This window comes from Engystomops pustulosus, chromosome 5 (genome assembly GCF_040894005.1).
Source record: "Engystomops pustulosus chromosome 5, aEngPut4.maternal, whole genome shotgun sequence".
NCBI classification, from domain to species: Eukaryota; Metazoa; Chordata; class Amphibia; order Anura; family Leptodactylidae; genus Engystomops; species Engystomops pustulosus.
In genome coordinates, this window is record NC_092415.1 from 128,617,679 (window position 1) to 128,635,150 (window position 17,472).

Here is a 17,472-nt window from a genome sequence, read left to right on the forward strand (position 1 = left end):
AGTCTGGAATGATATAGAGAAACTTCAAATGGACAAGAACAAATAATATCAGAACCTCACTGGTGATGAAATCCAAGCATTAGAGGAGCTGCGGGATCCTTACGGTGAAACCCTCATATGAAGGGGGCAACACTTTTGCCATGGATACTAAAGACTGTAGCTATGGTACAGAGACTTCTATCAGATAGAGGCACATATGAGATCCTCAGGACTGACCCTATACAAACATATTTATTAGAACTGGAACTCCTACTCACTGAGGCTAAAAATGATAACTTACTCAGTACTGTTGAATATAAAGTCATGTTCAATGAACATCCCACGGTCGCTATATTCTATGCCAGTGATGGCGAACCTTTTAGAGACCGGGTGCCCAAACTACAATCAAAATCCACGTATTTACCCTGATGTGCCATATTAAGCAGTAACTTATTGTTTCCTGTTCTTCCACCTCTTTTAATTGTATCGGCCCCTGAGGCCACCAATACAGTTGAAAGAAGGTGGCAAATTCAGAGCTTCTCTCCAGGGTCTCTCTGTTTAGGAAGAATGGTGGTTCCAGCAGGAGGACCACAAAGATAATGCACTTCTTTTAACACCTTCTTACTTTTCAAGCAGTTCCAAACAGTCAATGCAGTGTTGCTGTAAAATAGTGCCGAGCGCAGCATCTCATAAGTTGCCTAGGACTGCTGGAAGATTTAATGGATTTGGTCCTGTTTGGTGAACTCTGTCCTATGTTGATGGCCTGAGTGCCCACAGAAAGGGCTCTGAGTGCCACCTCTGGCACCAGTGCCATAGGTTCGCCATCACTGTTCTATGCACTACCCAAAGTGCACAAGAAATAGAAACCAATTCCAGGTAGACCGATAGTCTTGTGTTGTGACTGCCTTATGCAGTCATGTAGTGTAAACATTGACAAAATCTTGCAACCATTTGTATGTGCTCTCCCTTCTTACTTACAAGACACTAAGGATACCATCAAAAAGATACAAGAACTAACACTCACGTCCTTGTATAGTAATATCAAACATGAGCTAGGCCTTACAGCCTTTCTTAATACAAAACGGATACAGTTTAGAGAGAACAATCAATTTGTTCTCAAACTTTTACATTCTGTAATAACGAGAATGAGACGATTGCTGAGAAACTTGCCCTAATAGACAATAGTGGTACCTTCGAATACCTGGGCATTAAAGTCAACACAAAGGTCACGGACTTTCCCGAATTGAATATAGCCCCCTTGGTCAAGAGATTAGGAGAGAGAGTCGGTATATGGAGTAAACTACCTCTGAGCAAAGGAGATAGGATTGGATTGGCTAAAATGGTTATCCTCCCACAAGTTCTGTATGTTTTTACGAATTGCCCCTGCTGGATTGAGGACAGATGGTTCAGAGCACTGAGAGCTATTCTGAACAAACTCTTATGGGGGAGGTCAAGAGTGCGTATCAAGCAAGAGTTCTTATGGAAAAGCATTACGCGTGGAGGAGTATCTCTCCCATCCTTTTTTCACTATTATATTGCCTCTCAAATCCTGTTTATTGGGGAAAATAGGAACTCGTATATTTTTGAAAGGATATTAGATCAACTTGGGGGAGTACATGAGAATATCTTTTCTGCCCTGGAGTCGGGCGTACTGAATACAAAAAGGAAAAAATCCTCACAGTTTAGCCCAATAGTAGTAATGTTGCACCGGGTGTGGCAGAAATATAAGGCGTTATTAGGGGTGGGGGGAGCAATAGAATGGACACCGGTATGGGGTAATTGGTATCTGGGAGAATTTTTTAAATTTGAAGGGGCAGATTTTTGGCAGAAGAAAGGGCTTAGGTATGTTGCACAGCTATTCCAGGGAGGACAAATGAAAGAGTTTGGTGAATTGAAACACACATTTTCTCTCACTGACTTAGACCTTTTTAGGTATTTACAATTAAAACACGTTGCACATGTAGAAAGTAATAAAAATTTATTCACGAGCACGACACATCCCAAAATCTCCAAATTATACGCTATGAACTATGTGAAAAAAAATTTATCAGGGATATATAAGGGAATTATGGACGAAATTAATAATGGGATTATTCACGTAAGTCAAGGGAAATGGGGAAAGTGTTTAAGTGGATTAAAGGGCACCTACCACCACAAATCTACCTATAAAGGTAGATTGGGTGGTAGGTGGATTAATGGGACGTGAGGATAGCCCTTTTAAGGGCTAATCCTCACGTCCCTGCACTTTTTTAATAACTTTAATTTGGTATTTATTCAAATTTACTTATGCGGCTACCGGGGCGTGGAGTAGCCGCATATGAGATTACACGAGGCGGCTACTCCACGCCCCGGTAGCCATTTTACCCCTCCTACTCACCCGCCTTAAAAGGGCTATCCTCACGTCCCATTGATCCACCTACCACCCAATCTACCTTTATAGGTAGATTTGTGGTGGTAGGTTCCCTTTAAGTAACAAACACTGGGATAAAATTTATGAGGAAGTAAAAAGGGTATCAATAAATGATAATTTCAAGCTTATTCAGCTAAATATTCTGTATATAGTTTACTACTCACCCCATATGCTATTTAAAGCCGGTTTGAAAACAGACTCTATGCAGGCAGGATTCTGCCGATATTTCACATGTTATGTGGTTTTGTCCACGGACTATAGATTTTTGGCAGGAAATTTTTGATGAAATCAGGAAAACTATGGGCCTGGCTTTGCACTGCGAACCCCTACTAGGTATCCTAGGTTACACTACTGAGATAGCAACGTCAAAAAATAGGAAAAGGTTGGTGGCCAAATTACTATTTTTGGGCCGACTGATTCTGATTAAGGACTGTAAAGGGGCAAAAAAACCTGATATTGGGAACTGGCGGAACCTAGTTGAAAAAGTTAAAAGATATGAATCCAGCATAAAAATCGATGGCCCGGAAGCAAAAATATGGAAGGAATGGAACAACGGGGAGAATTAGAACTAATGAATTGTGTTATTTCTTTGGGATTTTTTTTTTTTTTTTTTTTTTCGCAGCATCCCCAGTTTGGGGGAGGTGGGGCGGGAAGGGAAGGAGGGGGACAGGGGGAAAAAAAAGGGTAAAATAAATGAAGAATAGATGAGTAGAGTATCTAGAGAAATTATTTTCTTTTCAAGGGGTCCTTCTATCACCAGGTGAGAGGGGCCGCAATGGGGACAATCTCAAATGCAAACCTCTTCCTTGGTTGGTGGGAGGACACCCTGGTCTTCTCAAAATATCTTGAAGATCTCACTTAGTATGTCTTATACTGGGGTAGGTACATTGATGATGTACTCTTGGATGGTGGTAGATCATGGTTCCAACAATTTGTTGATAAACTCAACAGGAACAGCATTGGGATTAAGTTTACATCTGAAATACATGAGTCCCACATCAATTTTCTTGATCTAACTATCTGTATAGATCCTGAGGGACGATTGAAAACCTATATATATATATCGGAAACCCTCTTCCACTAATAATCTGCCTAGCTGGCAAATCTGGCATCCCGAACCACTGAGATCAGGTATACCTATTGGACAATACCTGAGAGCCCATAGAAATTGCTCTGATGACATATCCTTTAAAAATGAATGTGACAACCTCTATAAGAGATTCAGGAGCCGAGTCTATCCTAAAAGATACCTCTACAGGGCCTACTCGAGGGCAAAAAATACAGAGAGAAACACACTTTTTCAAAATAAGACACTGTCACCCATACAACAGAATATCAGATGTATAGGTACCTTCGATGCATTTGCTGAACCTGTTAAAAAGATCCTACATCGGTATTGGCCAATACTTACAGCAGATCCAGATCTGGAAGAACAGTTAGCAGATAGACCTACTCTAACATTTCAAAGAGGATCTAACTTACAGAACTTCTTGGTACATAGCTATTTCAGTGAGGTACCTGCACCAATTACGAGATCAAGGGCCTTAATCCCGGGTTCATAACCATGTGGGACATGTTCCTTTTGCCCACTTATGCCAAGAACCAAAAGGTTTGTCAATTCAGCTAATTGAAACCAGCTAAGCGAAACGATTGTAATCAAATGGTTCTTCAACTGTAAATCTACGTGGCACAGTGCACCTGTCCATGTCTGTATGTGGGTAAAACCATACAGCAACTCAGAAGGAGAATATCAAGCCACATCAGTTCAATTACGACCAATAAAGATAACCCAAACTCTAGACATGTGAAACTCCATCATGGAGGAGACACTGGTTTGCTGAGATTCTGGCCAATTGACCAGGTTTAGACCTAGACAGGACAATATTGATCAGAGACTCTTGCAATTAGAAGCCATATGGATACATTGGTTAAAATCTCTGAGCCCACTAGGTTTCAACGGGAGCTTTACTTTTTCTGCCTTTCTATAAACCTTTTTGTTCTTTATTTGCAGTATATGGCCTCCCCCTCAGTCCTTTGTGTATACAATATGAGTTCTTTTCTTCCTCTTGATAAAACCTCCATCTCTTCAGGTGTCAATATGTTTAAACTAGAGATAAGCACATATGCCCTGTGGCACAGTTTAATCTCACATCTGGTGGCATCACAATGATAATGATACTTACCTCTTGGTTGATCTTTCATTTGGTGCCATTACAATGTGGAACGATACTTACCTTGTGTACATTTGACTGTGATTTGTCCACCTGTAGTCACCTGCCTTTAGGGAGTTTTCTCCCACATATATATAAAAAAGGGGAACTCAGTAATGTGTATTTATTATATACAGTGTCTGATATAAAGACCCGAGCAGGGACTAAGCATATAAATATGCGAAGCACAAGCTGCTCTATCATATTCTAAATACACTGACATGCGCAGTGGAGATTATCTGTGGGCGAATGGCTAAGTCTGTAGTCTTGCACAATACAGACTGCTTTACTAGGTTCTAAGTACACTGACATGTGCAATCTTTTGGTCTGCAGACATGCGCAGTACAGACTGTGCCTCCGCAGCTTAAGTGCACTAACATTGCGCAGTGGGGAACCTTCTTCGGCCAAATGACTAAGTTGGCAGGCATGCGCAGTTCAAAATCTACTGAACTGCCGACTAAGTATACTGACATGCACAGTCCCATCTGTCCGTACATTTGACTAAGTGTGCGGACATGCATGGAATCTCGACAGCCGGCAATCAGCTGATACGTCTTATCAGCTCACCAGCTCTGACAGGTGACGTAGTAACAATGCAGGTTCTGAATCGGTGATATGATTAGACCCTGATTGGTGAGAGCAACTACTGGCCCTCAATCATAATTGGCCAAACAGCATGTTGATTAAATATAGAGGTTTGCATGGATACAATGTTCAGCGTCCTCCCATCGCAGCTAGTATTAGCCCTCACCCCTGATGAAGCTTGTCATACTGGCGAAACATGTCAGAGGGCTAATGTTAAATTGTTTTAACCAGCAGTGTTTGTAGCCTGGCAGTTCTCGCCAGTATTAGTTCTCACATTGTACAAAAGAGCTCAGTAGAGATGTTGTAGTGACCTGAGTGAAGTTGGCCCCCCCACCTTGTTCAAATCAAACAAAATTGGTGTCAAACGTTTGTGCTACGTTTGTACTGGTTTGTGCAGCAGAAATTTTTGTTTGTGCCGCTATCGTTTTTAAGATATTAATGAATGTTTCCAGAGGTCATCAGAGGTCAACCAGCCCCCCACGTTGCCCGAATAAAACAAAAACTGGGACCGAACAATTCTGCTACGTTTGTGCTGGTTTGTGCTGCTCAAATTTTTGGTTGTGCTGCTTTTGTTTTGAATATATGAACAAAAAATGAAAGTTCAAAAGTTCAGCCAGCCCCCCCACATTAACCGAATCAACCGAGTACAGTCTAAGGCTGATAAAGCGCAGTAATACAAGTGGTGCCCTGCACACACAAGAGAGTTGTCACCATATAGGGATACAGGACAATACCCTGCACCCACTTGTACAGAGAGGTGATGCTCCACCCTGGGCGAACCTCAGTCTAGGGCTCACACACAGTACAGCATACTACTTACCCTATTGCTATCTTCAACCTTTTTTTATATGCAACCAAGGTCTACAATAGACGTGGGGTCTAAGATAACTATCCACACATTGTGGAATGTCATAGCAGTACTGTGGTAGTGCTGATGGGAGCCTGTGCAAGATATATCTAAGCTCTATGACATATGAGGAGCATGCATCGATCATATATATATCCTTCTAGACAAGACTTGTGGCGTATCAAACATTGTGTTTTTAACCCCTTCACACTCCGTGGCAGATATATCCGCCATCGACCGCAGTGAGTAAGCGCTTCGTGGCGGATATATCCGCTAGCGGCGCAACATGGAAATATCAGGTCATCCCATCGTGAGACGGGATAACAGACCGCCGATACCGGGTTGATTGCTGCGATTGGCCCGTCTGCACAGATGGCCAATTGCAGCGATCGGAGGCTGCGGGCTGGCAGCTCCGGGGTTAAATGACATCATCCCATCGTGAGACGAGATGACATACCCCCGGAGCATGCTGGGATTGCGAGGGGACATCCCCCTCTGACATCACAGGACCGTTCTGATTGGTCCTGTGATGTTGATCGCTGCGATTGGGCCGAGTGTCCGTTTTATCTGTTTACCTCATCCACACAAAGCGACTCTGAGGAACCCCCGAGAAGGGGGCTCCAAAAACTAAATATTGCTTGTCTCTTCTCAGCCCTGCCGTGTCCCCAGCCTGTAGACTATTGCCACACATTGGGTATTGCCATACCCGTAATAACACGCAGAAAGATTTTTGGGGTGTTTATCCATAGTGGCATGAGTTGGGCTGTTTTCATTTATCACTACAATGGCACATTTGAGAAAACAATGCAATTTCTACACTGACCCATTCACTTTGTATTACATTTGGGCCAGCATCTCAGGGGTTAAAATGCTCATACAACCCTAGATAAATTTTTTGAAGGGTGCCCTTTCCAAAAACGGGGTCACTACTCGGGGGTTCCTATTGCACTGGTACCTTAGGGGCTACCCCAATAACATTCTAGTGAAAAGGGTGCTCCAAAAGCAAAATCTTACTCCATCCCTTCTCAGCCATGCTGTGTCCCCAGCCTGTCAATTATTGACACATGTGTGGTATTGCCGTACTCGGGACAACCTGCAGAATGATTTTTGTGGTGTTTGTCTAAAGTGGCATGGGTTGGGCACAGTATATGAGGCACTAAAATGACATTTTTGAGATAAAAATGCATTTTTTACTCTGCACCATTTACTTTAGATTAGATTTTGCCCAGCATGTTGGGAGTTAAAATGCTCACCACAACCTCAGATAAATTCTTTTTGATGGTCTAGTTTCCAAAATGGTATAATTTCTTTGGGGTTTCTATTGCACTGGTACCTCACAGGCATTGCGAACATGAGATGGCACTCCGAATCCAAACGTGTGAAAAAGGAGCTGGAAAAGCTAAATTTCACTCCTTCCCTTCTCGGCCCTGCTGTGTCCCCAGCCTGTCAATTATTGACACATGTGTGGTATTGCCGTACTCGGGACAACCTGCAGAATGATTTTTGTGGTGTTTGTCTAAAGTGGCATGGGTAGGGCACAGTATATGAGGCACTAAAATGACATTTTTGAGATAAAAATGCATTTTTTACTCTGCACCATTTACTTTACATTAGATTTTGGCCAGCATGTTGGCAGTTAAAATGCTCACCACAGCCTCAGATAAATTCTTTGAGGGGTATAGTTTCCAAAATGGTGACATCTTTGGGGGTTTCCTATTGTACGGGTACTTCAGGGGCTCTTGAATTACACTGTGGCACCACAAAACATTTGCAGCCAAATTGACCTTCCAAAAATGCGAACTCTGCTCGGGACATCACTGTGCGACAAAGCAGCAGTTGACATCCACATGTATGGTATTGCCCTACTCGGAAGAAGCAGGGCAATAATTTTGGGATGTATATTTACCTCATTTGGGATGTAAAATGTGTCCATTTTAGGGCTAAATGAGAAAAATCGTAATGAAAAATTTAAATTTCTGAATTTCAAATCTATTTTTGTTTGCTTACGAAAAAATAAAAAAAGTGTTAATGGACTTCCTAAATGCTTATTTGAATAGGTTGAGGTGTTAAGTTTATAAAATGGTGTTACTTGTGGGGGTATATAGTACATAAGCCTTTATAGGGCACTTCCAAACTGAATTGATCACCAAAAATTTAGCATTTTTCAAATTTCAAGAAAATCTGACAAGTTGCTACTAAAACTTCAAACCTTCTCACATCCTTAAAAAAATAAAAGTATAACATTTGAAACTTTGTCCTAAATTTGTGAATTTTTACCCCCCAAAAAAGGAACGGATCACCAAAATGATACTACTAACATAAACTACAATGTCTCACGAGAAAACATTCTCAAAATCACAGGGGTAATTACAAGAATTATAACCACAGACACTGGTCAAATTTCTAAAAAAAGGACCGAGCCTTAACGTACAAACAGGCTGTGTCCTTAAGGGGTTAATTAACTTTCTCCTGGGGACCTAGTAGCCTAGCTACTCATGTTTATAATTGTGTAGAAATAAAAGTGACGTTTTATTAAGAGAATTGTTCCTGTCCGGATATGGGAAAATCTTTCTGCCTATGGCAGTTTATGTAGAAACTCGTTTCATGAACCCCTGCAGTGCCAGTTGGTCTGCTTTTTTGTAAATTTTATATGCACATATGACATGCACTTTATGGAACAGCTTCAGCACGTCTGTGTAATTGGCCAGGATGCTCTGTACCACAAAGTTGGGCACAGGCTGCTGCAAGTTTCCGACCATTAGCACACATCACATTGCCCAGTGCACACCTTATTTTCTCTACAACCTGTTGGTGCAGAGCAGGGAAGGCTTGCCGAGAAACTTGGTTGTGGCTGTGAATGACATTTAATGACAATATTTCCATTCAGCACCAGAGCTTGTGGCTGAGATTGCCCAAACTTCCCCTTTCTCTCTATTTTTTGAGCGATAGAAAGCTGAATGCTTCCTCAAATGGTGTGGATAGGCTTTATGAGGGTGATGCTGCCGGTGATAGTGGTAGCTTCACATCTTCTTGCGTGGAGAGGAGATGGCCTTGTCACTCAGGAGGTGGTAGTAGAGGCTGAGACAACTGAGACATAGGGAGCTTTTTTGATGTCTCAGTGTGTTTCCATTCTCGTTTGATGGAAGTTAATGTTAATGTTCAGTTAATGTTCAGTTAATGTTTAGTTGGCAGGTCCCTGGTCAAAAATTAGATGTTCAGCTTATTGACATACACAGTGTGCAAATGACATGTGTTCTGTCTTCTGCACACTGGGTGAAAAAATGCCAATTCTATGTTGATTCTCTAAAGTGACATTTTTGTGCTTAGTCCCACCAGTAGCAGATGGGGTTGTTGCTATGGGCTGACCCCTGCGCCTTTGCACCCATCGGCATATTCTACTGGCTGTCTGGGGCTTTGTGACCACCACCTCTTTGTCCAAAGTCCCATTTCCTTCGATCCATGTAGAAGAAAACCAACACGAAACTATATCGGCCAATGTCTCCAAAGAATCTGCCACGATAAAAATAACACTTTCATTTAAAATTGCAGTCTTTTTCTGCATTTGGTTTTCTTGCTCTCTTATCATGAGTGCTAAGCGAAGGGACTAGGCTGCCTGTAACCCTTGTAGATTCACTAAGCTTTTCATATGCTCTTTACCAATATCTGATGAGCTTTCGACTTTGAGTGCACATTTACCTGGTTGTTACGGTATCACCTGTCCTCTGGCCTCTTCCTCCCTCCCATTGCCATTGCATATTGGGTCTAGAAACTCAACCTCACTCCTTTTATCTTTTTCCACCAAGCCTTCACCACTGCCCTCCTCAGTTGATAGTGATTGGGTCTCATTGTCAACATAGATCTCCTGCAATGATCTGCTGTCCACACCCTCATCCCCCAACACCAACTCTTGGGTATTTGGCAACTCTATGTCTGCAACTGGGACAGAGGCAGGTGAATGGCCTGTGCAATGCCAGCTAAGAGACTCATCATAGAGCATTAGTGAATTATGGCTAAGATGGCTTTACTGTTTTGAAGGCGGGTGAAGTGGAGGACTCTGCTCTTTCAGCAGAGGTGGAGCGGTTTGAAGACAATCTGATGGATCTTGAGGCACTTCCAATGCCTCAACTTCATGAACCCTCTCCATTCTGACACTGCTATTGTGGCATACAAGTATATGCTGCAAACCCTGGTGCCTGAAGTTGTAGCACATCCCCTCCCTGCAGCTCCAGTTCCATCACCAGCACCACCATGGCCGTGTCCCTGACCCTTATTTGTCACTTTCCTCATTTAAACACACCTGCAGTTCTCCACAATGCACTAGAGGAGCGTAAGAGTATACAGATTCAATTAGCACAGATATTGCAATATAATACTATTTGTGAATATATAAGAAATTAGTGCTGTCACTTGCACTGTAATGTACTACTGTAGGAAAACCTAGATCAAATTAGTCTTGTCATTGGGAGTGCAATGTAGTATTGTATGATGATAAAGATGGTCTTAGTACTTCCACTGCGTCCTAATACTGTATGAGGACATAGATTACAAGTCCTGACATTGTAGTGCAGTACTGTATGATGGAGTAGATATAATTAGTCTTATTCCTGGCACTGCAACGTAGCACTGTATGAGAACATAGATGGAATAAGTACTGTCACTGCACCATAATACTGTATGAGGATATAGATGGAATAAGTACTGTCACTGCACCATAATGCTGTATGAGGATATAGATGGAATAAGTACTGTCACTGCACCATAAAACTGTATGAGGATATAGATGGAATAAGTACTGTCACTGCACCATAAAACTGTATGAGGATATAGATGGAATAAGTACTGTCATTGCACCATAATACTGTATGAGGATATAGATGGAATAAGTACTGTCACTGCACCATAATACTGTATGAGGATATAGATGAAATTAGTCCTGTTTATGGCCCTGCACTATAGCAGCTAGTTAGTATACACTCAGTGTAGCATTCTCCTCTGCCTACATACCTGCTGTGAAAAGTTTATGCCTGACTAACTGACCCTTAAACAACAGCCTCTTTCTACATCTGTCCTGTCTGTAATGGCACGGGGACATGTGGCCTTGCCTCTTATACAGCCTGGTTTGAGAAAAGAGGATTCAATAGATTGTCCTTATACATTATCCTCCACCATCACACCTGGGTTATTCCACATAGGTATGAATATTGACTTTGACTTTGTATTTTTTATTTTTTCACTTTTAAATTCACTGGTACTTGAAAATGGACATGATACCCAACACCAGGGGATACCCTCATTTATGGAACATTTCTTTATTTTCTTTCCTGGCCCGGACCTTGGGAGATGCCCGAATTATGTCTTCTGGCTTTAATACTCGGGAAAATAAACTTAGGCTGACTTCTATAGTATACATAGACCCTAGGTCTGAATAGCGGCTCGTTGTTCCTTGCAGATGAGACTATACCACTATAGCCGACTGTTTTGAGTGCTACTTGCACTGTTAAAAGTCGACTTAAAGGGAACCTGTCACCAGGAGACCCATTTTTAGCACTCCCTCAGTCCCCACAGAGAATAGTACATACACTGCCAAAGTGTTTTTGTATTAAAAGATGGTTTTACAGAAAAAAAGCTATGTTATATTGTACCTTTCATTAGCATCTGCTGTGTGACTAGGCAGTTGCCTAATGGGAGGGGCTGGAAAGGAGCAGTCCCCCCCCACCCTTGGGAAACATGTGACCTTTTCAAATATATGAATAACTCCCCTCACTCGGGATTGGCTGTAGAGGAGCAGGGGGCGTCGCTAAGCCCAGTGAGGGGAGTTATTCATATATTTGAAAAGGTCACATGGAGTAGCTGTTCCCCAAGGGTGGGGGGGAACGGCACCTTTCCAGCCCCTCCTATTAGGGGCCTAGTAACACAGCAGATGCTAATGAAAGGTACAATATAACATAGTTTTTTTTCTGTAAAACCATCTTTTAATACAAAAACACTTTGGCAGTGTATGTACTATCCTCTGTGGGGACTGAGGGAGTGCTAAAAATGGGTCTCCCGGTGACAGGTTACCTTTAATATAGATAGGTGGTCACTTTACTGCTTTTGGACAAATGCATTGTAACTAGGGTGTATACCAAATATCAGTGGACTCTATGGCCTTAGTAATGCACGGCTTAGCCAAGTTCTAACCTATGGGCAATTCTCCCTTAACAAAAATGGCGGCTTTGCCTACTTACAAGGCTCCATAGCCATGATTATTGGGGAAGTCACTTAGCTGAGTCTAGCTTGGGAAGCCGGTCGATAGATCCAGGTTCATCTGGTGATCGCGGCTCCACTGACACAACAGTAGACGCCCCAGCAGCTTGGCATGCCGCCAGGTATGTTTGCTAAGATAGCTGATCTATTGTGGTAAATTCTCCTGGTCTTCTTACCTGTTTGCTTATATTCCTTATGCTTATAGCGTCCTGTGGTATCATAGCAACACAGTGACGCCAATTTGCTGATCCCATATATGCCACAATAGGGTTCCCACAGGTGATTGTGGATCAGTCCATCAGTTATATCTTTTTACAATATTTATGTTTTATATTCTGCCACACACTTGTATACCGATGTTCCACATGCTTATATTTATATTTTTGTCTCAATATTTACAGTATTTATCGTTCACCTGTTTGTAATTGACTATGTCACTTCCATCTGGACCTTCACCTGTATGCTTGAAAATAGTTCCATTGAAGAGCTGAAACGTTGCACCTATCGCTCTGGGTGAAGAAAAAAACATGTTTAATGCTATAGGAGTGCTGTAGGTCCCACACCTACAGTTTTAAGTTTCATATTATTTATATATTTGAAAATATAATTTTCAATTAATTATACTTTCTAATTATGTTTTACTTTGTCTCCATTTATATGAATATTTTTTTTCAATTTTCAAAAATGTAACAACATACAAAAACAACATCAAACATAAGTACCTGGCAATGATATATTAAGAGCCTCCTAGTACACAACACACATTGGAAATCTATTCCTCATCAGCATTCGAATCAGTCGGGGCAGCCAGCCATACATCCCAAATAAAATAGAATCAATCAGGGGTGCCTCTGGAAGCATAAGTAAGTTTATAAACAGGAATATCTGCATTGATCAGTGACTTGGCAAACGTGAAGAGCTTAGGAGGTTTCCAGTTTAGTAAAATCACTTTCCTACCATAGAACATTAGCAAATAAAAAAAAGCGCCCTTTCAAATTTTAGCCTGCAGAACATCCCTTACTAGACCCAGAAGACACACCTGAGGGGAGCAGACCCTAGGAAGACCCAGACACTCATTAATGTATGAATGAATGTCCATCCATCCAATAATCCTGAATGGATGGCCATTCCCAAACCATTTGGAAAAGGGTACCTTTACCTTCCCCACATCTAGTGCACTGATCAGAGTGAAGTCTGATTCCTAGGACCCAAACACAAAGGGGTCAGATATATATATTCGATGTAGCCATTTAATCTGGTGGTCCCGGGAACTGATAACTGTCAGTTTAAAGGAAACCTACCACTTCGGGTAGGGCTTATAAGCTGGACATGCCGTGCACCAGCTCAGGGTGAGCTGGTGCCGGCGCTTATCTCCGTTGTTTTTAAACAGTTTGAAAGTGTTTTAACAGTTTCTTAATGTTTATATCCTTACTAGCTTCCCCGCACCGGGGTCCGCGCTCGGCGCACCATGCACACTACCACTTCCTAATCAGATGCATGCACGGTCGCGCGCAGGGTGCGCCGAGCGCGGACCCCGGTGCGGGGAAGCTAGTAAGGATATAAACATTAATAAACTGTTAAAACACTTTCAAACTGTTTAAAAACATAACGGTGCATGGCATGTCCAGCTTATAAGCCTTACCCGAAGTAGTAGGTTTCCTTTAATGTCTTTGATGCAACTGGAATTTCTCTGCCAGATATGAAAGCTTTTTTCAGCAGGTGAAGGCTGAGTCTCCTTCAATTGTTGATAGAAGGTGGATGTAGGTTTCGACAGCTCATTCTTAAAGTTCCCCAACTTAAACTGCGTCACCAGAGTGTAACTTAATTGTAAATACCTATAAAAGGCAGTGGGAGCCAGTGAAAATTCCTGACTAAGGCTACATGCACACTGCCGTGTGCCCGGCGCACCGCAGCACGGCGGGCACACGGCAGCACGGGGAGAGGAGGAGGAGGTGAACGCCGCTCACCCCCGCCCCTCTCCATAGGAACATATGGGCCACGGCGCTGTAATACGGGAAAAGATAGGACATGTCCTATCTTTTCCCGGGCTACGGAGCGGTACGGTGCCGCACGTGTGCTGCACCGTAAGCTCCCGTACCATGCCGTGAGCCCATAGAAGTGTATGGGGGACGTATATCGGCCATATATACGTCGGCCGTATATACGTCCCCCATACATGTGTGTGAACGCAGCCTAAGGGACGCAAATGTCTTAAAAATCCCATTATGATACAACTAAATAAGGTATTTAACCCACTTACGCACCCAAAATTGAAAGTCTGGCAGGGAGTGCAAATCAGGTAGGAAAGGGTTATGCCACAAGGGGGTTTTATAGGAGACCACGCCACAGAGTCATCACTCCAACAGTCCACAACTCATTCCATGTTGTCACAGTCACCAATATATCTGTAGTTTAATACAACCATGAAGTCTTCCATGTAAATATAATTGATTAAGCTGCCTTTATTTATTTTCTTTCTATAATCCTATATGATGCCTCATGGCTACTTTGTGGTGATTATGATTTTAAATTCATACACACTAGAAGTTGCTGTAGGATAAAATTTTATGTAAATGTAAAGGTTGGCAACATTGACAATTGTTATACTTTTTTTGCAACTTCAATATAAATAACATATGCATTTTTTGTTTAAGGGAACAGTTGGTCAAGTCGGAGTAACAGGTGATCAGGTATGACTATGAAGTGATGTTCTGTTTATATAAAATTATACTTAAACATTGTACTACCAGCAGCAGTGTCCTGATTATGCTAAATGCTAAAAAAACGTATAATTATAAATGGTTTCAGTTAGCCTTGAGTGTCTGAAAAATCCCAAGACTGTGAGCCATCTCCATTCATCCTTAAATAGTATGTGTCACCCTAAAAAAATGCTCCCCCCCTGGGGTACTCCTGCTGTAGGGGAATACCAGCAGGTGGTAAGCGTGAGCAGGAGGTAGCCTAGACTAGCGGTCAGCTATGCTGGCAATAATCTCCAGTTTTGCAACTGCTGCATCAGCAGCATGAAAATCAGCATGTAATTCTATCAGATTTTGTAGCTGAAATAACAAATAACAGAAGATTCTGAGTAAAAAAAAACTAAGCTTATAGGAAAGCTGTTGTCAGGAAGGTAATTTGTACATGATGACAGGCTCCAATTGCCACTGGCAAGTTGATTTCAAATATGCCCTTGTGGTGCATCTGAATAATTCCACTGCTTTTTGTTTCCTGGCTCCCTACCAGCAGTCTTTGTTGAGTCCCGGGTATGGGGGAAGTCAGGGGCGAAACTTGAGGGGGTGCAGAGGATGCGGTCGCGACCGGGCCCAAGAGGCTTTGGGGGCCCATAAGGTCTCACTCTCCCATACGAGAAGATTAGTACCTTAAACCATACATTATAGTCGAGGCCCCGGCACAGACTTTGCACTGGGGCCCATCAACGTCAAGTTACGCCACTGGGGGAAGTTAATACAAAACACATTGGGGCAGATTTAACAAGCTGTCTGAAAGTCAGAATATTCCTAGTTTCCCATGGCAACCAATCACAGTTCCCCTTTAAAAGCTGAGCTATAATTGGTTGCCATGGGCAACTAGGAATATTCTTTTTTTCAGAAAGCTTTATAAATCTGCCCCATTGTCTTCTACTCAATAGAGATAAGGGGCCACAATATACAGGGGCGATTAGAGGGTCACAATATGAGGAGGGAGATGAGGGGCCACAATATGAGAAGGAGATAAGGGGCACAATTTGAAAGGTAGATGAGAGGTCATAATATGAGGGGAAGATGAGAGGTCACAATATGAGGAGGAGATGAGAGCTGGGGGAGGCACCAATAGTTTTTAAAATAAGGTCCTGCTTAATGCTACACTTTAAGGACATGTTGACAAGATGTGATTGAATTGTATTTTGAAACATATATCAAGTGTACCTAGAGAATCTCCTCCTTGAGCACAGGTGTCTTTAGACCTATATTTGAATTTAAAAAAATTGATCAATGGCTCACCTTCATCCCGATTCGTGCTCCAGGAGTACATCCGGACCCAGACGATTGCACATATGCACAGGAAAAATGTTTTAATTTTTTTTAATAAAGTGGATTTTTTTACCTGTTCAACTTTTTTTTTGCCTGGATGCTGGATCTCTACTCATTTGGTACAATCATTTAGTGGCAGCTGTGCTTTCAAGTTGGATTCACACATTGGGGCACACTTACTATGAATGTAAGAACTAGTGCCAGAAATCCTGAATCTGGCGCTTCCCTGCACTGAACCGACAGAGTTCACCAACTTTTTTGTGGTGCACCTTTAACATAGGGCGTGCGACAGACTTTGCATGTTAAATCTGGCGCACGGTCCTACTGAGCACCGGAAAGCCCCCTAATTTGTTTCACATGGAGGCTAGCGCAGCTGTGCCACAAAACGGTTGCATACGACACATTTGTGGTGCAGACACTTCTTAAATACCTGTGCAAGCAGTTTCCACTAGAAAGAACTTGCAAAGTCTTTCAGAAAACTGTCACATAGCCCTTAGTTAATGTGTCCCACTGTGGTTTGCAACACAATCCAAGGAGATTTTCCGGATCAAGATGTGTTTAGACCTATAGCAAAAATGTGGACATTTAATATGACTGGGTTCATAATTTTTCACCACTATTTACAACAAAGTCCTTAAATGACTTCACTGAGACCTACTATTCAATCGTTAAAATCGTTTTATTTGACAATGTTAAAACTCAAAACTTATATAAGCTGTCATTTGTCCTTCAATTAATTAAAAATCTACAGCCATTGTGGAATTTAAATCCCTAGCGTAAATGGAGAATACAGTGGCAATGGGACACAATACCACTTACATTTACCAAAAACAACTACCCACAGGGTGGAGTACTATTGTATACGAGAGGAAGATTTTTTGTTTATGATTGCATGTCTGCGATACTGTAACAACTAGACAGTATAATCGCAACAGTTGTGTTTTTCTTTCACAACAAACTCAAGCTAACACATCCTAAACTGTCAGTTGTTTATCTAACTATTCAGTCGTCTCCTATCTCAAGTAAAGCAGCAGAAGAAAATTCCACCTTGACACCCGTGAGGACGCCACGGATGTGGCGAAACATGTAAAGGTGTCTGTAGTGTACTACCATTCATGACCTGCTGACGTATATTTACGTTGGCAAGTCCTGAAAGAGTTCATGCAG

At 42.1% G+C, this 17,472-nt stretch overlaps 1 protein-coding gene across 1 annotated transcript in view; it reads left to right on the forward strand.

Moving 5' to 3' along the window:
- Positions 1–17,472, forward strand: part of LOC140133190 (uncharacterized) — a 437,171-nt gene that overhangs the window by 256,956 nt on the left and 162,743 nt on the right. Inside the window, exon 15 of the mRNA XM_072153006.1 lies at positions 14,932–14,967. Coding sequence (XP_072009107.1) covers positions 14,932–14,967 — 36 coding nt within the window. The remainder of the gene's footprint in view (positions 1–14,931; positions 14,968–17,472) is intronic.